Source organism: Gorilla gorilla, chromosome 7 (genome assembly GCF_029281585.2).
Source record: "Gorilla gorilla gorilla isolate KB3781 chromosome 7, NHGRI_mGorGor1-v2.1_pri, whole genome shotgun sequence".
NCBI classification, from domain to species: Eukaryota; Metazoa; Chordata; class Mammalia; order Primates; family Hominidae; genus Gorilla; species Gorilla gorilla.
In genome coordinates this window covers 136,667,161-136,689,531 of record NC_073231.2, presented here as the reverse complement: position 1 = coordinate 136,689,531, position 22,371 = coordinate 136,667,161, and the positions used below count along the sequence as shown (strand labels likewise).

Sequence of the window (22,371 nt, the reverse complement as noted above, 5' to 3'; positions counted from 1 at the left end):
ATATGTGTGTGGTGTGCATGTATATGTGTATGTATGTGTGGTGTGGTGTGTGTGTGTGTAGTGTGTATATATATGTGTGTGGTGTGTATGTATATGTGTATGTGTGTGTGGTGTGTGTAGTGTGTATATGTGTGTGTGTATGTATATGTATATGTATGTGTGGTGTGGTGTGTGTGTGTAGTGTGTATATATATGTGTGTGGTGTGTATGTATATGTGTATGTATGTGTGTTGTGTGTGTTGTGTGTATATATGTGTGTGGTGTGTATGTATATGTGTATGTATGTGCGTGGTGTGTATGTGTGTGTATGTGTGTGTGGTGTGTATGTATATGTGTATGTATGTGTGGTGTGGTGTGTGTGTGTGGTGTATATATATGTGTGTGTGATGTGTGTATATGTGTATGTATGTGTGATGTGGTGTGTGTAGTGTGTATATATGTGTGTGTAGTGTGTATGTATATGTGTATGTATGTGTGGTGTGTGTGTAGTGTGTATATATGTGTGTGTGGTGTGTATGTATATGTGTATGTGTGTGTGTGTAGTGTATATATATGTGTGTGTGGTGTGTATGTATATGTGTATGTGTGTGTGGTGTGTGTGTGTAGTGTGTATATATGTGTGTGTATGGTGTGTATGTATATGTGTGTGTATGTATATGTATATGTATGTGTGGTGTGGTGTGTGTGTGTGTAGTGTGTATATATGTGTGTGTGTGGTGTGTATGTATATGTGTATGTGTGGTGTGTGTGTTGTGTGTATATATGTGTGTGTGGTGTTTATGTATGTGTGTGGTGTGTATGTGTATGTGTGTGTGGTGTGTATGTATATGTGTATGTATGTGTGGTGTGGTGTGTGTGTGTGGTGTATATATATGTGTGTGTGATGTGTGTATATGTGTATGTATGTGTGATGTGGTGTGTGTAGTGTGTATATATGTGTGTGTAGTGTGTATGTATATGTGTATGTATGTGTGGTGTGTGTAGTGTGTATATATGTGTGTGTGGTGTGTATGTATATGTGTATGTGTGTGTGGTGTGTATGTATGTGTGTGGTGTGTATGTATGTGTGAGGTGTGTATGTGTGTGTACATGTATTCACCCTCTCATATATGTGGGTCACTTGCTCACCACGGCTATTTAGAAATTTTAAATGAAAACATCAGGAAATGACCAGATTCTGCTCCAGCTAAATTTTGGAAATCCTACCCAACCAAGAAGGATCTCATTGCCTGAGTGTCCTCGCATGATGATTGTTTGCCTGGAACAAGGCAACACTAGGCAGCCTCTCACATGTACCTAGTAGTAAAAACAAACAAACAACAATTTGATTTAGTCCCACTTGAGTTGGCAAATGTTGAGACCAGAAGAAAAGGAAATGTGAAGTCAGTGGGGGCTGGCTGGGCTGGAGAACACGGTCAAAGAATATATTTAGGTTACTATATCTTCACCAATTCCAGCTGGGACTTTTCTTAGATCCTGTTCTCTGTATTTATTAGAAGAAAAGGAAGAATTCTCATCTGATCGCCGTCCTGATTGAAACCTCCTTGTGGATCCAATGCTGAGCCTCAGGCTTCTCAGAGTGAACTGGTTAATTCTGTAGACTGTGAGTCTTGTGATCTTTGAGTAAATCTCTGCAGGATTCAAAATTTGCACATATGATAGTGGAAGGGCCTGAATAGAAACTAAGCAGAACTGAGTTGGAGTCAGATTTGTCCAGTTGCTACTAAGAGACCTTGGGCAACCACTTCTCCCCTCCAAGGCTCGGTGTCCTCATTTGAACAATAGCAAAACTGGACTGGATGATCCAACAACTCCTTTCAGCTCTGACATTGCCCTATTCAATTTCCTTACCTCAGACACAGGCTGCAAGACTGTGGCCGTACTGGTGAGCCACATACACTTCAGAATTCTACCATCCATAAATAATTTACCAGGAAGCCATGGGGACATCCACTGTTTACAGTTATCTTACTGTAGGATAACAGCTACGCTTATCCTGGTGAACCGTCTTAAAACATGAATACCAAATTCAGCAACAGGAGTTAAAGAAAAAAAAATTAAAAAGTATTTGAGGTAAAATCTTACCTAACTAGGGAATGAGATTTACCCTTTTCTCTAAGCATAACTTATGATTTTATGTAGATAAACACCCAAACATCATTACAGACATCATCACCCTTTGCCTGCTTTCAAGGTCGTGTTTTCACCATGGTCATTATGTTCTCTTATTGAGCGATATTGTTCCCTGGGATTTGATTTCTTTCCTTCTTGTTTCTGCCCCTAAATGGTGGATTCAAACTAAGGGGCAAGCCTCTTTTTTGTGAATATGAAGGCGTGCAAAAAAATGCATTCTTTAAATTCAAACTCATCTTACTTTTATCATTCAGCTTAAGAAAGGCAATCCTATCAAGATGCTTATTTGTTCATTCATTCATTCAGCCATGCATTTATCAACAGCTTACTGAGAAACTACAATTTGCCAGTAAAGTTCTAGGATCTGGGGATAGAGATGAAGGTGGGGCAAGCACTCCGGAGCTCAGTTTGATGGTGCTACTAAGAGGTCAGCAGGCTCACTGTGAACATTGTTACAATTATTGCACGACAGAGTAGTAGAGTAGTAGATGAGGGAAAATTGATCTGAGTTAATCAGGAAATACCTTAAGCTGAGATCTACAGGCAAGCAGGAATTAAGCCGAGAATGAGGGAACAAGACCTTAGAACGGGAGAAAAAGCAAGTCCACCATCTCAGCCTGAGTTTCTTTGCTCAAGACCAAAGCACAGACTTCTCTTTCCCTACAGGGAATTCTGACCTGCAATTCCTCCCCCTAAAAACACCTGAAATATTGAATCTTGATCTTTAGAAAGGTGTGTTTTCAGAGGTAACTGCTTCTGTGATAAGTTACAGGATATCTAATTGTCCATATTCAATATAAATATGCAGAGAATCACAGGCATATTTTTCCCCACAGGTAATTTTTTTAACCATTTTAACATCAGATTAAGTTTTGATGTTTATTAGATAAGACATCTGCAGACTTAGGGTCAAGAACATGGAAATCTTTGGAAATTTTCCTGAAGTCAAGCTGCATTCTTCCAGTAACATGTCTTTTTCTGACAATAAAACTCCCCAGGCTGTCCTTAGCTCTGAATCTGAGGATAGCTGCTGAGTTCAGCCAGGGAGAATCATTAGTGAGGTCTGCTTTTTCACTCTGTTTCAAAAGACAAGTGGATTTGAAGCCTTCCAGAGAACACTGAATGGATTAAGTAGGCAATTGGATCCATTTGCTTTGACTCATCATCCTTCCTTTCTCTGAAGTTCCTGGGGTAGACTAAGGAAGAAGAGATAAAGGTAGAGATAGGACTGAGGCTTATGTAGAACCACAGACCTGAAAAATACACATTTAGGTTGTCAAGCATACATCATGCAGCCACGGTTACTCCCATGGCTGATAACCTGCTAAAACTTTTCTACACAAACGAATTGGACTCTTCTTTTATGAGATATTGAGTCATCGTTTGGGGAGTCATAAAACTGTGGGCTGACGAACAAGACCCAATAAACGTATAGCACTTTAAATATGTCAAGGTGGAAATGTATGATATTTTAAGTATGAGAAGATAGGTAGGAAGAGTAAAAGCAAAAATCTGGATTCTTTTCCCCTGACTTATTTCCTCAATTTGAAAACAAAGAAGTGGGATTTATTTTCTATCAATCTTGGTGTTCACTTTGCCAAGGACTGGGCTCAGATCCTTCAGTGTAAAATCTCTTCATTGAGCTACACCAGGATTGCTCTCATCTCTTTGCCACCAAGTATAACTTTTATTGTTTGACACAGCGCAGTTCATATCGAGGAAGGTTTTTCTTTCCAAGCAAAATTGCATTTGATGTGAGTGAATTTTTATTCCCATTTTTCAAGTAATTTTATATGTGCCCTGACCCACCAGTTTTCCTGCTCTACACAAACACATGAGTCTTCCCACTCTAAGGTGACTGAATTCTAGCCAGAGAAAAGATAACTGATATTTTTGTTGGCCTGAACAGCCACGGTACTTATATATGTACTTCTTTTTACCTCCCCTTGTGTCAAAAGAGACTTACAGTGGCTTATCTTCAGTAAGGACACAGTGTGGATGGAAGTTTTTGCAAGGTCCTCTTCTATCTCAAGGATTCCCAAACTACTGTTGTGAATTTCAGGTTATGCACCACTAGATTTGGCAGTGTCTCTTCCCACTGTGTGACTTTTATGTTACCTTTAGTCCCCGAAAGAATCATGTCACACTGTGAGATAGTAAGGACTTTGGATACATTGTATGCAGTATCACCCACTCTGGACTTCATGTCTGGGGAAAACTTAAACACAGGACCGCTCATAAGTGATAAGCCTGGAAATAAACACTCGGGATAATAAAAAACCAGAAAAGCTAAACCAATTACACCATTCTTATAGAAATGTGTGTATTGGGAAAGTTAGGGTAAAAGGAAGTAGCAGGCACAACCCCAAAGAAGTAGCAATGTAGCTCTAACATAGATGGTTTCTTCTTTTCCCAGTTTTGCCCTGACACAACTGGTGAAAAGTAAGAGATGCTGGATTCTTGAAGGTCAGTAATTTGTTGCTCCATTGGAATTAAATTAAGGAAAGCATCAATAACTACATGTGATTAGTAAATTGTATAAGAGTGGTGTGAAAAAACTCATACTGAGAAATTTAAAACACCAAACATGAGCAATTTATCAGCAACCCAAGATGTGTAAGTTTTTCATCTGCCTAAATTAAAAGTTACTTCTGAACCTTCAAAGCTAAACATTTAAATAATTCTATTTCAATTTTCTCAACATTTCTATTAAGAAAACACAACCACAACCACACACACAAACATGCACACACACACAAACATGCACGCCCACAAACACACACATAAACATGCACACCCCAAAACACACAAACATGCACACCCACAAACACACACACACATAAACATGCACACAAACATGCACACCCACACACACACACATAAACATGCACACACAGGTAAACTTGCACACCCACAAACGCACACATAAACATGCACACACACACATATAAACATGCACACACACACACACCTTCTTCTCCCCATGGCATTGACACCTCTAAAAAATCCACATCTTTGATGTTCACAAGAAAATGGAGTAACTTAGGTCTGGATATATGTTTGTTTATTCATTTCCTGAGCTAAAATTCTCCAGGTTGCCAACCCAAGGTCATTCAGTCAATGGGATAGTGGTCATCTCACCAACTACAGCCAATGACATTTCAACCCAGCTAATTCAGTGCTAGGAGATATTTCAATTCACACCTACCCTGTGGCCCTATGAACAAACCACCGATGTTTCAGTTTCTCTCTCCCCTGCTTGTGAGTCCCATGTGAATCCTGGCAGAAATCTTGCCTCCATTCCTAGATCGTACCTTATCCCAGCACTTACACCATCCCTAATCTCGAGATGAAGTCCGTGCTGGAGTTTGCATATCTGTTCCACACATTACTACGGATGTGATACTTAAAAAGCTAAAAATTCAATTCAATTGACAATTTGCCTCAAATCATGTGGTGTCAAAGTGGTCGGATCTAAATGAGTGTGCCAAGTTCTGTTTCCACCAATTCTGCAGAAGTTTAACAACATTTTTTGATTTTACAAAAATGACCCAAGTGTGTAATGTCTCAGACATAATCACATTTCCCAAACTGAGATGAGAATCTTCTTTTTAAGGAGCTCAAAGAATAATATCAGAGGCAAGCATCTAGGATTAGCTAATAGATTGGTGGAATAGAGTCAGGCAAGCTTCTCAGGCAGGAGGGAATCATTGTCAGACCCCACTTGACCCAAGTTAACCTGGCTGGATTCCTTAGGCCAGGTCTAAGGGACAAAATCCAGAATGTTGGTAATTCCCTCTGTGAGGTCTCAGTCTTCTTATCCTGAGAACTCTGCCCAATCACGGGGAATTGTGGTTGAACCTGGAGAGAAGCCACAGCGGACCACTTGCCCACATCACATCTCAAGAGAACCAGGAGAGTACATCTGTGTCTAAAGCCATGACCCAGGAGTAGGTTGAATTGAAGCAAGAGGTGAGGCATTTAATGCCAGGCAAAGCACACCAGGAAGACAGCCTAGCATTGTGCTTGGATATCCTGGGACCTAAACCCCCAAATGATCAAACTGTTTTCATGCTCCAGTTTACCAATATTAGTTGAAAGGCCAAGAGTGAGGTTGTGGGGTTCCAACGAGTAGCAAATGAGTAAGTGCCTAGTGTGGTATCAGCCAGAGTCGGGGCACCTCCCTTGTCATTGTTTTATTTTCTTCATCATAGACTGAAATTTCAGGATACCAAGGAACAAAAGTCAATCAAAGGATGTCACAGATCCCTTCATCCCTATCAAAGTTAGCATCCAGACAATAGTTGGAAACTTCCAATTCTGCCTAAAGATGGGAAGCAACGATTTCCCAAATGGCCTGAGCCCCAGACTGACATTGTTTACTCATAACTGGGAAACCAGACAACAGAGGGGTGCTGAAATCCTACAGTAGGCTTATTAGAAATGTCTAGGCTATTATCGCAACAGAATGGACATTCTGACCCTTGTTATATCGTTTCCTGGGGCAGAAGCTATGAGACTATTATGAAAATTACTTAAACCGCTTTCCATAGCAGAATCCCACCGACCTTCTCCCACAATAAGATCTCGTTAAACATTCATTTGCTTTTCTTGGAAAACAGATTACAGTGACATAAATATTCAAAAAATAAAAGGAAAAGTAAGCATGATTTCTAACTAAAAAAGCATCAAACAGATCATTTGGCTGTACTGTTTCATTTTCTCTTAGTATAGACAAGAAAAGTTGCAACAATCTTAACTAAGATACCTTGCTTATGGGAAATGGTCCTATTCACTAGCACCTCCACTCCCATAAGAAGGAAAACTTGTTATAAGACAGGGTCTTGGAGATCTCAAGTGGATATTTTATCAAGGGCTCCCCAAGTCAATGTTTACTCAAATACCACTTAGCATTTTCTTACTAGGAAAATATTTCATCTCATAACTCCCCATTCCCAGATTTGAGGGAAAAAAATTGTGCCATTTTCAAACATAACAAGCATTCTCCTCCCTGAGGTCCTCAATGCAAACCATTGTAGACTAGGTCACCTTGAAGCTTTCCCAAGGTATGAGCTTTCTTAAGAAGAATAAATGATAAGTATTTAAGATGATGGGTATATTAACTAGGTTAATCTAATCATTGTACAACATATTCGTATATCATATCACAATGTGCCACATAATTGTATATTATTATAATCTGTCCAAAAAAGAACACAAAATGACTCTTTTTAAAGTAGAAGCCTTCTCTTCCAGGGGTTGGGTTGGCATTTTACCAAACAGTAGAGAAAGAATCGCTGTAATGTGCACTGTTGGGGTACTCTTACTTAGGCTCACTGTTTTTCCTGTGTCTTGTAGGACATAGGAAGTTCATAAGAACTGAAAGGTGGAACCTCTGCCTTTTCCACAACCCAAAGGCTGCAGGCAGCAAGTTTAAAATAGAGGTATAGAGGCTTCCAAGTTAGGCACAGAAACATGCTGCCACAGGGGTAATGGAAGCGTGCTCCAAGAATAGGTGGGGAAACTACTGGCCCTACCTACTTCTGAATGAAGATTCCAGCCTGAAACTGAAAACAAGCAGAGTCTTTGGGAAAGGTTAGGACATCTCAGCATGAAAGACAGAAGCTGCACAGCTGTGCCTTGAGATTGCTGAGCCTGGCGTTCTCTCTAGGTCTTTCCCATATCAGCAATGAGTTGGCCCACACTGTGAGACCTCAGTCACAACTACTATAGCTAAATCCAAAGACTACCACATCTGCCTTGTCCAGGAGCTAATAAAGAATAAAGTGCTTTCACTAGTGACCTTAACCTCCTTCCACAACTGGCTCATGGAGAACACACAAACTGAAGTTATCCCAGGTGCTGGTCCCAGAAAAGGCTCAAGGTTACCCCTTGCCAGCCTGTGGTCTCTGGTGCTCTAGCAGCCAGCACTGGGAAGTAGTAATGGGAGTGACATTCTCTGGATTCCAAAAGTCTGAATAAAACCTCACATTGACAAGCGTCACTAGGCTGCCTTTAAAGGCCCTTGCTCTTGGCTGGAATATTAACTGCATTGGTAGTGCCTTTTATCTCATGCTGAGAAAAACTAGGCATTTGATCAAATAGCAGGAAAATAAACTACTTCTTATTTAATACAGTTTGGTAAACAGAATCTTTCCAAAATTTGAAGTCCATTTGGGAGAGAACAGAAAAAAACTAAAGGGACTTTTGCAGCAAAAGACGAGAAACACTGCCCTAGGGACAATCTTCTTATTTTTTTATTTTTAGTTTTATTTTTTATTATACTTTAAGTTTTAGGGTACATGTGGACAACGTGCAGGTTAGTTACATATGTATACATGTGCCATGTTGGTGTGCTGCACCCATTAACTCGTCATTCACGTTAGGTATATCTCCAAATGCTATCCCTCCCCCCTCCCCCGACCCCACAACAGGCCCCGGTGTGTGATGTTCCCCACCCTGTCTCCATGTGTTCGACAATCTTCTTATAAAGGCACTCGACCTTTCGTCTATCCACTCATTCATTCCTTCCTTTCATATACACTTATTACGAACCTAGCAGATATACCAGGTGCCGGAGACTCAGTTATAGATAAAACACAGTGCCTGGCCTCAAGGAGGTCATAGTCTAGAGAAACAATCACCTAATTAGGCAATTACAATGAATCATAGTAATGGTGATAAGGACAATTGCAGCCTCAGAGTAGGCTTACTGGAGGAGGTGATGTCTTATTTGTTTTTTATAGTAGCAGTAGGATACATGCCTAGATGCTACATGTTTCAATGCATAAAATGAGTAATTACTTAATAGGTCAGATTATGTTAGGTGTCCATGCTCCACCACAAGGTCAGATGCCACGTGCATTGGGTCTGATACTCTGTGAAGTAGTACCCACAAGGCAAGGACAAACTAAGAAGAATTATGCAATATGTAGAAACTGTATCACCTATGGAACAACTGGGGAAATACATTTCATGTGCCTGGTGAAGAAAGCCAAGGACACTGGAAAGCAGCCACATGAAGGGAGATGGATGTAGATCTTGTTCAGAAATCGGAAATAGGTCCAGTGTGTGGAAATTGTGAATAAAAGCAGGGAAGAACTTTAAATAGCATTCCGTGAAACATATAGAGGCAATTCAAGAAACGGGGGATTTGTGGTCAAAAAAGTTTGGAAGATGCAGAGTTTAAAAGTCTTATTTCTGCGGAACTTATCAGTGCCTTAATCTCAATAAAGTGTATTGAGTTAGGAAGATATAAGAAATTTTTCATTCAGTAAACACATTTATTGTGGTTACAAAGTACTTAAGTGACTACAAAGTATCAGGCATTGTCATAGGCCCTGGGGACAAAGAAATGAACAAAAGAGACAAAATTAAGGTAAGGAGAAATGGCAGTAAACAAATAATGGATCTACATTTTCTAAACTGATTGGTCCACAGAACCACTTTGTAATGAAGCATCTCATCATTCTTGTGCTTCTTGAAACATATTTTTGAGAAAGAGTGAATTAGGAGGATCTAACAACGAAATAGATCACTCCAGTACTGTAACTATGTAAGCTGATTTGCAGTGTCTGTAAGGATGCTTTAAAGGGTCTTTTGAGATTTGAGCGTATGATCCCTAAACCTGAAATGGTTTTGACTCAACAAAACTGGATGTTTCTAGACAGTACACCTTCAGCCTGCAATCTTGCTGGGAAGAATTATTTGCTGTGACAAACCGATTAATGAATACCAAATTTTATGACAATCCATGAAGTGATAGGATCTGCAAGAAAATTAGGATTTTACTGGGAACACAGATAAAAGACAAGTCCTAAAGAAGAGTCTTCTGATCATAAACCAAATGATGAGCTTAAGAGGATTTGTGACTTCCCCCAGCCCATTCAAATGCAATTTACAAAGGGCTACCTGACCCTCTCATTATAATTTTCACCAGAACCCCGAAACTGTCAAGCAAGATCCTATCATCAGAGACTCAGTTCAGAAGGAACTCTTGTTCTCATCTGCACTTTGATCTATCTCAAGCACCTGTGAGGGAGGAAGCATTTATGGAAATACCTGAGGAGAGCACGAATCTCCATTAGGATAAATCTAGGGAATTCAACATCTTTTTGGGAAAAAACTCAGTCATGAGAGGCCATCTCAGCTGCAAACTGCCATTTCTGCTGCTCCAGCTGACTTCCCAAATACCTAAAACACCAGCTAAAGTAAATGAATAGCATTATTTATTTATAACATCATTTATAACATTATTACATTGCTGCTTCAATCTGACATCTCAAATATCAAAAACACCAGCTAAGTATACACATATACATATATTATATATAAATACAATGTATACTTCAATCATACATTGAAGCATATGTTCAAATATATGTATTCTATTATTATATATTATATTATAGTCAAGTATTATGGCATTTTCCATTTTATTCCATTTTGTCCATTTGTTTTTCCTGTTCTTTAGCCAATTGTTTAGAGTGTTTATATGAAAGAACCGTCTCAACATTTTGGAGGTCAATTTAATACTGGAATCATATTTGGAAGCTTATGCTATTTTTAAACATTATCTCAGTCTAGCTCACACTGGTGCTGTAAGTCTTAAAAAGAGAAAGCCCTATTCTATTAAAAATAGCTCATTCCAGTATGACTCTAATGACTCTAAATAGACAAATAAGACAAGTTATACCTGTCTCCACTACTGATTACAAATGAATCACTGTGAATATATCAGTGTATGGATTTTTTATGTTGGTAACATTATCCCACTGAAGGTGACATCTTAGTGGTCATTACTAATGACTAATGAGACAGAGGGGTATCACAGATAATCCCAAATCATAGTCACCCCCAAAGACATGTATGCTTTGCAGTGTACTGGGGGTTAAATGAAAGCAGATGATTTCCTGATGTCCCTCTCTAGTTTCAATTTGCTTGCCTTCCTGAGTTAATGATGGTCTTCCCTTAAGCACATATACTCCTAAGGAGTGAAGTAGGTGCTAGAGAGGTTGCTGGCCAAACAGCATTTGTAATTGTCATATGTAGTTGACAGAGGAAATAATCAGAAAAAATATCACTGAAAATTGACTATGTGCATAAAATGCTAGGAAAACACTTGCAAAGAATAAAAATAACTACATGGGCAAGAAAAGAATTCTCCACCACATTATTGACATTTTGATGAAAGGAGCTCCTTCCCAACTATTACCTATAACTTGGTGGTGGTGATGAAAGAAAGAAGAATGCCTCTAAATTTCTCTCTCATTTGAAGCAACCACATAGACAGCCAATAGAATGTGGAGAGGAGCAGGGGAGTTTTGAAAGGAGGAGATTTCATTGGTCTCTATCCTACAGAAGTGGCCAATGGCAGCAGAATCCTTCTCTGAATGGACGGCTGAATACAGCACAGGCAACCAGGAAGCAATGTCTATTCCTAATTTCCAAATGTCCTCTACATACCAGTATCGATTCTTGCTAACATTTTCACCAGTTCACATTAATATGAGAAAAATAAGGACAAAGTAGATAGTTATTTATTAAATTAAATGTATTCAATGTAAAGGACTGTCTTTTATTCTGAGATTACATCATTCCTGTTGAGGGAAAAAAAACGCCCTTTCTTCTATTACATAATGGTCATATTAAAGAGCTGTGGTTGCTACTGCTGCTGCTGCTACTGAAATTTAAAGAAATCAATCCCCAAACTATTTTTTGAAACTTCCCTCCTCTGTGAAATCCAAAAGTCTTAGAGTCACTGAAGGCACAAGGGACTGGTAGAGTGGATAAGCTCAATTTAGTTAATAGAAGGAAAACCATATACAAATAAAAATATCAGTGAGAGATGCCTAACTATGAATGTGCTTAGATGTTGTAGCAGATTTCCTCTCCAGCTGTTAGACCCCAGCTCCAAGCACTTACGAGGGCACCCTGGCATCCCAAGGTCAGAATGTATGGTCAGACGAGGACAGCTGGACTGTCATTTCCATCTCTTCTCCAAGACGGAAATTGGAGTTTTATCACTTTCCATGCCATATGAAAAAAACTTCTGACCAAAAAACCAATGAGAAATCCACCAAGTGGCTGACAGTTCAGCTTCCTTTGCTCTCTGGGATGCTGCACTAATAGCATTTAATTCCAGGGACTAAACTCTCTGGCCCCGCATGTATCCTGCTGTTCAATTATCCAGAACATTGGTTCTGGCCTCCTTGTCTCTGCTCCAGCCCTTCTCCTAACATACCACCCCCTAACATCTATTTTTTTCTCTATAGTAGTCTCTTTGGTACTCAGAGCTGAAATTACGTGCTTCAGTGCCCTAAGAGCATATACTTTGCTTTCTCATGTTGGCACAGGCAGCTCTATTCTTTATTCTAGGGCTGGAGAAGAGGGTTTCAGTAAATTCTAGCCGTGATGAGCCCTGCTATAGAATGCTTTAGAAGCTTTGAATTTATGTTTCATTGATTACCTTCATGAAGGTTAAAATGAAGGGTTCAATAACACCATAGGGAAAATCCTTATGGGGTGGGCTGGATGGCTTCACAGAGGTCAAAGCTCCCGACTCCAGCTGTGGTCCTGGAGTCAGCAGATCTGGCTTGGCGGCAAATGAGCAAGTCTCTCTGAGGCTCATCGATATCTGAAGGTTTGGCAAGAGGATCTGCAAGGTCCTATGTCACCTCTCACAGGCTGCCATTTGATGACTCTATAATCTTATCTTCGTCTAGCCTGTGTTCTAAACATAGCCAAGCTGAGAGGCTGGCAGAGGAAAGCAAATGCAGTGAGTGTGTATAAAGGCAGAGAATTTTCACTTCCTTACTCACTCTACAGATGCGTGGCATCCTCTACTTTCCTTCAAGAAGATCTCTTGGAAGGATGGGTTGGGCTTCCTTGTCCCTATATATCCCTTCAGGTCCAACTCACACTTTTTTTTTTTTTTTTTTTTGGTCTAAGAAGCTGCCTTAAATTGGTGCTGTGAGTGAACACTGCATTTGGCTAGATCCAGCCAGTTAATCTTATCCTGGCTACTGAATCACCAGGAGAAAAGGTCTCCTTGCCAAACCTGGTGTGTCTTCGTAAGCCAATGCAGTTTCTGCATCCATGTATCCATATCCAGTGACCAACCATGGTGGTTATGCCTTTCCCCGTCTCGTGCTGTGTAACCCTGTGAAATGGTGGGAGGCTGCAAGTTGCTTGCATTTTTTACCTAAAAGAAATTACACACATATATCTATATGAATATATAGATATATAATGGCCTATGCTGAGGGAGGGACATATTAGCGAAGTAAAAAATTTAGCAATCTTCATCAAGTTTAAGGAGCAGATCCTGGCATATTTGGCTGTCTTTCTATGAGTAATGCTAAAAAAAAAAAAAAAATGCAAGCGATAAGACCCCAAGTCTCTCCACCACCATTAAATGAAAGGTCACACGAAAATGTGGAATCTACTCAGTTGGAGATGATCATTTTTGTGGACTTTTAACATATATTTACTTTCTGTTATTTTTTTTTGGTTCTCTTTCTCTCATACCCAGGTTGTGCCTGGTTAGAGAAAGGGTCTTGATTAACATTTCTAAGCCAACAACTCTCCAAATACCTCAACCAAAGGAATTCAGTGTGCCTACATAGAGAAAAAGGAAGTGTTCCTCTGGATGTGATATTTTGCCAGGTTGTATTTCTCTGCACCAAATGCTATCAGATCAACTTCTGTAGGTTTCACTGAATACAACTGCATGGAATGCTATTACTGTTTGCAATGCAACATGATCTAAAAACATTGCATTTCTTTTTTATCTAAAGGGGACTAGCAGGTTTATTGTGTTTGCATGTGCTTTCCCCCTAGACTCTGGCTGCCCTAACAAGAAATTCAATAAATCTGCTTCCAAACCATCTTGCACAAGCTTTGCATGTCCAGTCTGGGCCTGAGGAAATTAACAAGAGAATAGAACATACCATCGACTTGCGGAGTGGCGATAAATTGAGAAGAGAGCATATCAAGCCATTCTCACTGATGTTTAAAGACTCCAGCCTGGAGCACAAGGTAGAGCTGGGTCTCCACAGCGGCTCTTTTTCTGAGTAAATTGTGGTAAATGTTCATGGGACTAGAGAGAGAGCCCAGGGGCTGTGGTTTTGGTTTCTTTGTTTGTTTGCTTTGGTTTGGTTTGGTACTGTCTTTCATTTTTCTCCTTGAAAATCATGAGTAGACTGAAGGTCATGAAAGGAGATGAGAGTTAGATTAAGAGAACATCAGCTTGCTCTTTAAGGAAAAGAAGACTCCAAGAACAAAGACTCCTTTAACTCAGTAAGCATCAGAAGAGTTTCTTCCACTTTGAGATTATTAAGCCAAGTGGCATTAACAGCCACTTACCTTTGCTTTTAGATGAATTCACATCAGCTGCAACCATTCTAACATAATAAATGAGGGCACCCAATAACTTGATGTAAGCATCAGTGATAAACACTGTCTTTCTTAGATTTTAGATATCTATTCTCCCCTTTTCCCAGTTGTCTGCTGCCTCAGAGTCTTCTGACCTAGGCATAGTAGAAAGAAGATGGGTTGTGGATTCAGAGTCAAATTTGAATTCCACCTCTGCCACTTTCTTGCTATGTGACCTTAGATGAGTAAAGTAACCTCTCTGAGCATGAGTTCCCCTCTGTATGATGAGGATAATGAATGCACCTACCTCACAGTTAATATGAAAGTCTTCAGGGCAATACCTTGATTAGGTAAAGTGTTCAAGGATGGCAGCTATCACCACATTAATGATGACTTTTTCCATTCCCCTCCCCCACCTCAGCTTTGAACTGGAGAAGGGAGTGGGCAGATGGGGTGCCGACCTTGCTTAACTGGGTTGCTCCTTTGTGCTGATAGAAGCTGACAGACCTTCCTTGACTGAGCATAAGAGGTGCCTGGCATCTGCAGGAGCCTCGGGCAGGAACAGCAGGGAATCTACAAGCAAATTTCAGGAGTTTGATTCAATACTCTGTAAAGCTCCAGTGAGCAATTTTTTTGTAAGTTTGTTCAGCTGCCTGGGAGATTTGCTTTCCTTAGTTTAGAGAATTCACAATTCTGTGCACATACAGCATTCCCAATGAGCTTCTTTGATAGCTACCTAAGGATTGCAGACTCCAAAATTAATACCTTCACCTACAGTTCCCAATTTGAGATGGATTGTGTCTATGTACTAACAAAACAAAAGGAAAAGAAACATTTTGCCTCACTCAACCCACACAAAAAAATAAAAGACACACTTCTCTTATTCATCATATAATTAAGGGCTTAAGGTCCAAATTAAATACATTTTCTTTCCCGGTTACTGCATTGAAGAAGCTAGGATGAAGAGCAGATGGCTTTACAAAGAAACTTCTCAATTAGCTTGTGTAAATACCTGTGTCCAGAGCTATACAAAATGCTTTTATTTATTTTTGCTAAAGATGTACTTGCTTCACTAATAACCTAACCCGTGCATACTACAGATAGTTTCTAGTGTGTTTTATTTAATAGCATTCACATCTAAGGGAGGCACAGCGTGCCTGAGGTTGATTTCTGTGACCAGGGAAGATTCTTCTAGAAGAGCCAGAGGACAGCACCCTGAACAAACATGGGACTTGCCCATTGACAGTCTAGCCACAGACCACCTAGCCTGTGCTATGCATTGCATGGGTTCCCCAGTGGTGATGGCAACAGGACACATCAGCAAACGATCACTCCTCTCCTGTCACCGAGATATTCTTCACTGACTCTTACCGAGATACTCTTCATTGACTCTTGCTCTGAGACCATCTCTAGGGACTGTGTTACTGCTGAGCAGAGAATATATCACAAGTAACATTCATTGGGTATTTACGAAGTACCAGGCAGTATTTCTAAGCTGTCTGCATAAATCAACTGACAAAAACAGTAATAAAAAGTAGATGTTATTATGAGCTTCATTTTATACTTGGTGAGAGGTGACATGGAGAAACTATTATGAAGCTTTTCCAAAGTCAAACTGTCAGAGAGGGACTGGAATCTGAGCCCACCATGATGCCATAGCCACTGCTCTTGTCTGTTGACTATGCTGCCTCTGCCAGGAGTCCCCAGGACTTTATTTCCCAGGGTTTCATACGAAGAAGACAATCCCATGCTGTCTTCATTTTCCTTTTGTCAAACCTTGGATGCAGTGGGAGGCACAGAGAGGGAGTTTACAGGAGAGGCTAAGTAGGAAAGGGTTCTAGAGCCATAACAAAATTAAAACAAGACTTTCAAATACATAGGATTCCAGAATCAGAAAATAGCATTAATATGCAGTTCCTCTGTGCTTGCTGTTAGATATATCAGTTTACTATTCCACTTACAAAAGAGAAAACTGAACCTCCAAGAGGTTAAGTAGAGATCTTAGATCTCAAAATCCAGCTACTATATTTCATTGACTCTAAGGTGTCATCAACTGTGAGATGCTGTATTTTCTATGCAGCTCTCAGAAAGGAAAAAAAAAAACCTCAATATGGGTTTCTAAGAGGAAACACACACACATACACACACACACTAATAAACTGGGCTTACACCCTCAGGGTAAGGATATGGGGGGCTGAGGGGCTGGCGGGACAACCCCCTTAGACAAGGGTAGTGAGGAAACCCATATGCCTATACCCTGGTATTGATTTAATAAAGGGAAGAAGCTCCCCAAGAATTTAAACTCCGAAATGGAATCTGCATAGGTTTGCTGCATGAATTCACACTTTGAATGTGGACAAAAAAAAAAAAAAAAAATTATCAGAGAAGTTAATTTAAAATGATCCTGGGTTGATATTGCCACCTGGTGACCACAGAAGCAATTGCAAACCTCCCTGGAAAGAACTCAAGATTTTAGGATTCCCCTGATAATAAGGTGCATGCTGATTTCAAAGATGTTAAGGTGTACATTTTAAGGAAAATTGAACATCTTTATTAAGAATATATATCTTAGAATTTTTAAAATACATACAATATTTATGATTCTAAAGCCTTTTCTCTTCCCACTGCCCTACCTTTCTTCTTGGGAACAAGTCTGGACCATAAAAGTATGTTTTCTGAAAGGAAAAATGGAAATGGAAAAATAATTGTTCCTTTGCAATCTTTGTAGGAAAGAAAAGGCTTTATTCTGTTTGAACAATAAGAAGACAAATGAATATAGGAACCCGTTTGCCTTTCCACCTTTACAAAAACACTGAAATGTTCAAACACCGAAATGAACAAAGCTCCATCGAAATGTACAGAAATATCATTCAGACATTCCCTGGTCACGTTTGCCTATAATAATTGGCGTGCCTATCCACAACATTATGTGAAACAGGACTTTTACATAATTCATGGTATTGCATAAATACTTGTTGAATGAATAAGGAAATGAATAAAGACTCAGTTTAAGAAGGTTAGATAAGACTGCCTCACCCCCTGTAGCTGTTTTCAGGATATTTTTTGTGAACTCTAAGAGCCGAAAGGCAGGGTCAATTTTGATCTGACTCTTTTTAGTGGAGTTTCAGCAGAGAATAAAAGTTCTGTGTACTCCCTGCCATGGAATTTCAAAGGTGGCTCACTCCCTGCTCCCTCACAGGAGTCTTTTGAGTTAAGCTTCAGAACAGTATGCTCATGACTCATGTAGCTTAGTGAACACATCTTTCCTTCTCTAGTCCTTGGATTCTTTATCTGTGAAATGAGGACATTGGACAGCTGCTGACCGCTTCAGCAGTTAATGCTATAAATCTATGAATTTCCTATGACCATGGTGGCCATATGTCCTGGTTTGCCCAGGAAAGTAGTAGATGTCTATTTTTACAATGTGAAATTAGTATCACCTCCCTTCACTCTAAAAAATCACCCAGTGTGGATGATATGTAACAAGTCATGTGACCCAAGGCTTGGGCCTCAGCCAGGTTAGAATTAGTGACTCAACATCTTCCTTCACTACCCAGCCAATCATCAGGACTTTCTAAGCAGAACTCTGGATAGGGGAGAGGAGACCTATTGCAGTTGCCAAAGGCCTTCTTCAGCTCTTCCCACATTTCCCAGATGAATCATTTGCCCTTCTTTAGTCAGGCTAGATATTTCCTAAGTGGGCTTACAGATCTCATGGGCAAGCACAAATCAGAACTATGGTAAAGAGATGTAGAAAACTTAATGTGTCTGTCAGATGCTACCAATCACATCGGTAATTCCTTATTGAATATTTCTTATTGGATATTTTCTTATTAAAAGAAGAATGCATTTTCACCAGTAAAAGTTGATACTAAGTATAAGGCAACAAGAAAAAAATGAAATCTCTTTGAATCTTTCAACCCAGGGTAACCACTGTTACCATTCTGGCATCTGTCATTCTTGTCTTACATGAGTGTGAATCTATAGACGTATGTACACAACCGTATTAGTCCATTTTCATGCTGCTGAAAAAGACATACCTAAGATGGGGCAATTTACAAAAGAAAGAGGTTTATTGGACTTACAGTTACACATGGCTGGGGAGGCCTTACAATCATGGCAGAAGGTGAAGGAGGAGCAAGTCACATCTTATGTGGCTGGCAGCAGGCAAAGAGAGAGCTTTTGCAGGGAAACTCCCATTTTAAAAACCATTAGATCTCACGAGACCCATTCACTATCACGAGAATAGCATAGGAAAGACCCACCCCCATGATTCAGTCATTGCCCCACTGCGTCCCTCCCACCACATGTGGGAATTATGGGAGCTACAAGATGAGATTTGGGTGGGGACACAGAGCCAAACCATATCAACAATTTTTATAAAAATAGACCATTGTATGCACAGGGCTTCGTAACATAGTGTTAAACATTCTTTGCTTGAGCTTTTTTCCCCATTATTAAATATTCACTTACACAGTAATTTTAGTATTTACATACTATCTCATTGCACATTTAACCATTTCAGGCTTTTAAAAAAAAGTTTTCACTATTATAAATTACAAATTATGTTGTAATGACTATTCTCATAGTTAAATTATGCACTTTTGCTTATTTATTTTTTAGGATAAAATCCTAGGGGTGGGTGAAAGAGAATTCACATTTAAAAATACTTAATAGTCATTTTGAAGTTGCCCTTAAAAATTGTGCTTACACTTTTAAAAACTTGGCAATTTGGTAAGAAGTAAAAAGCAGCACCTGCCTGGCATTTCTGTTTTTATTTTTAAAATTATTATTGCAGTAGAAGGTTTGTCAGTACATATTTTGGCCTTTATAATTCTCCTTTTGTGACTTGCACATTTCTTATACCTTGATGGTATGATTTACACATTTGTCTTCATTGCCAATATTTTATCGCAGTGCTCACCTTTGTCCTTTTTATTTGTGAGCCTTCCTTACACACTGAGGAACTTAACCTTTTATGGGATCACTTATCTTGGGCTCTTCCATTTTCAGAGCACTTACAAGAAGGTGATATTTCTCAGCCTCTGGTCCTCACTTCTCTTCTGGGAAATGGCTCTGAATGAGGCTTAGGATAGGGAAGACAATTAATTACATTTACTTATGGATGTTTCCAAGCCAGAATAGCCAACCCAAAACTTTAGCATCTTAAGAGAGCTTAATAACATAGGAACACTTATGTGGAATTATTTCATTAAGCTAAGTGTTCCAAAAACAATATTATCACCTAGAATAAGGTGACTTCCTCATCTTGAATAAAGATCAAGATATGTTTAATATATACTTCAAAATTGATTGGGTATTTATGCTTTGGATATGGGCTTTTTTGTGGGTAAAGTGTGATAATCAAGCCATATCAGGGAAGATTAAAGTTCCTTCCTTCTTTTAATGCTGATATTTTTCCTCTTGATTCTTAATTGCTTTGAGAAAAGGCATCCTTTGTCCTTGTGACAAATTTATATACTAAAACTCTCTTTGTCTCAGGCTAATAGTTTTCAAACTTAAGAATCATCTGGGGATCTTGTTTGAAATGCAGGTACCATCCCATCACTCTGCCCCCAAGATTCTGATTTTGCAAGAAGACCTGCATTTTGGTAAATACTCTTTTTTGGATTTTGTTATTCTGGGTTGTTGGCCATCTTTCTCTGTCCTTGATTGAGTATGAGACTCGGGCTGGTCACTTGCCCCACATCTTCAGAGATCAGCTTACATCAAAAAGTCCCCGGGTCCTAACTCAAGGGTAATATGGCTTTTAACAAATCTAGAGGAGATGTCTCCAAGAGGCTAATAACGGCTTCAGGACCACAGTCTTTGGGATCAACTAGACCTCAGTTCAAGTCCCACTTTGGAAATAGAAGTGAGCATAAAGGACAGTTGATTAGTTTACTGATCAATAATGGGTAATGACAAGTTGATATCTTTCTGTCACTCAAATGGATACACACACACACGTATAAAATGCTCATTTCGCTCACCAGTATTTAGTCTTCGTTGAAAGACAGAGGAAAGAACATAGACTGGATTCCTGACTTGAACCCAGTTCCAACCAGTTACCGGTTGGGTGATACAAAGCAAGGGGCTTGATCTCATCGAAATGAGTATGATTGTCTGCCCCTAGGGGTTGTTGTGAAAATTAAATGGCACAATATTCATGTAACAGAAGTTTGTATAAATGCAATAGTCTTTCTTTTCCCTTGTCCTTCTAATTAATCCTCTTCTAACCCAAACCTGCACAAGGCAAGACCCTCTTTAAGATAAATCTCATATGGGCCAATCTTAATGTGTCTTGTATCCCAGGGTACCAGGGTTCCAACCGTCATTAATCTAAGCAAGTACAGCCTTGTAGCTCATTGGAAGAGGTGCTTCCATCAATCTCCCAGGATCACTGGAGCACAAGCAGTGACCACCTTGGCCTCTGAGATGTGCTTAAATTTGTAGGTGTCATTTGCTTGTATTTTCTCTAAATGATTTGATTATTCTAAGATCCTTATTATCACTATTTTCCAAAAAAAGATAAGAAGAATTGTTTCTCTCTTCAAGGATGATAGGTGTTTGATCATTCCCAAAGGCCACGCTTTTCTTCCTGTGAGGACAAGCCAGCCAAGGATTAGATATTTCATGCATGGGTTTCTTTATGCTCCTGCAAAAGATTGTCTTTCTGTCCCCACTTCTTGTGATTCCTTGGGAGTCCATCAGGCATGGCTCAGAGTGTTCACTCTAGTGATTCTTGGGAAGTGCCTCCAGCAGAGCTCAGAGCATTCACGCTATTGATTCTTGGGAAGTCCATCAGGAACAGCTCAGAGCATTCAGTATGCTTGGTTTGGATTCTGTTTGTGTCCACTCCATTGGGCATCTTATACTGAGATGATATAGGAAGACATAAAGCCACAGCTTCTGTGCCCTGGGAACTTACACTCTGGCTTGTGATCTGGGAACTTCCCATCCTAAAATTAGGCATGATAATGGCCACTTTGCAAGGTGGTGCAGATGAAATGCAGATAATACTTCAGTGCCTTGGAGGCTGCAATGAATTGCAACTGAGACAGCAATGTGACAAGGAAACTGGTATTTGCTGATCACTTACTACCATATCAGGCCCTATCATGACTATTTTAAATGTTTTACCTCATTTTACTTAAATGTCACAACTTCCTTTATGGAGGTACTAATTGTACTATTTGACAGGTAAGGGAGTCTCAGAGAGTTTGAGCAGCTTTTCCAAGGCCCACAGTAATAGAAGGCAGCAGAGTGGGGATTCAAGTAGAGTTCACTGTGTCTCCCAAGCTATTCTACCACTTCTGCCACACCTTGAAAAATCCTGTCTTTCTCCTAAGCACATGATTTTCATACAGTTTGAAATTCAAGAAGGATGAAGCCAGTGGGTTGCAAGGGAAGAGTTATACAGTAATGCATATGGCAAATACAGTAATGCATATGGCAAATATACCATAGAGACCAAAAAAAAGTTAAAATCATGAACATTTCTTTTATCCTCTATTCATTCCCCCCTGTCCCCCCCCACACACACAAATATCCACACATGTCACACATGTACACATATATAGGCACACACATATACAAACAATCCACCTCATGTTTCTGGCAACAGACACAATCTTGATAAAGGTAGCCTGAAAACAAAGCCAACTCTATCACCCTAACTATCCATGAACACGTAAGAATCAAATAAGTGAATACATGAACACATGAAACATTTTTTCTCTTAGGCCAGTGGGAGAAGGAATGATGAGTCATCGAACCACCCTTGAATTGTGTATCCCAAAAAAGGCTGATTAGCTTGAGCAATCAAGGAGGTAGTTTTGTGACAAGATGGCTCAAGAGAAG

General features: G+C 39.6%; 1 protein-coding gene and 1 long non-coding RNA gene across 4 annotated transcripts in view; one reads left to right on the top strand and one right to left on the bottom strand.

Annotated features, from left to right (window-relative positions):
• Positions 1–22,371, top strand: part of ADCY8 (adenylate cyclase 8) — a 260,945-nt gene that overhangs the window by 142,233 nt on the left and 96,341 nt on the right. For 2 of the 3 annotated variants that reach the window (XM_004047533.5, XM_019031860.4), the window contains exon 8: positions 13,975–14,172. The exons of the other annotated variant lie outside the window; for it this stretch is intronic. In XM_004047533.5, coding sequence (XP_004047581.1) covers positions 13,975–14,172 — 198 coding nt within the window. The remainder of the gene's footprint in view (positions 1–13,974; positions 14,173–22,371) is intronic. 3 annotated transcript variants of the gene reach the window in all.
• LOC129523997 (uncharacterized) lies at positions 14,166–15,062 on the bottom strand. The gene is made up of 3 exons (XR_008667650.2): positions 14,970–15,062; positions 14,500–14,663; positions 14,166–14,336 (listed from the first exon to the last, which is right to left on the bottom strand). It is a non-coding gene; the product is annotated as an uncharacterized lncRNA (long non-coding RNA).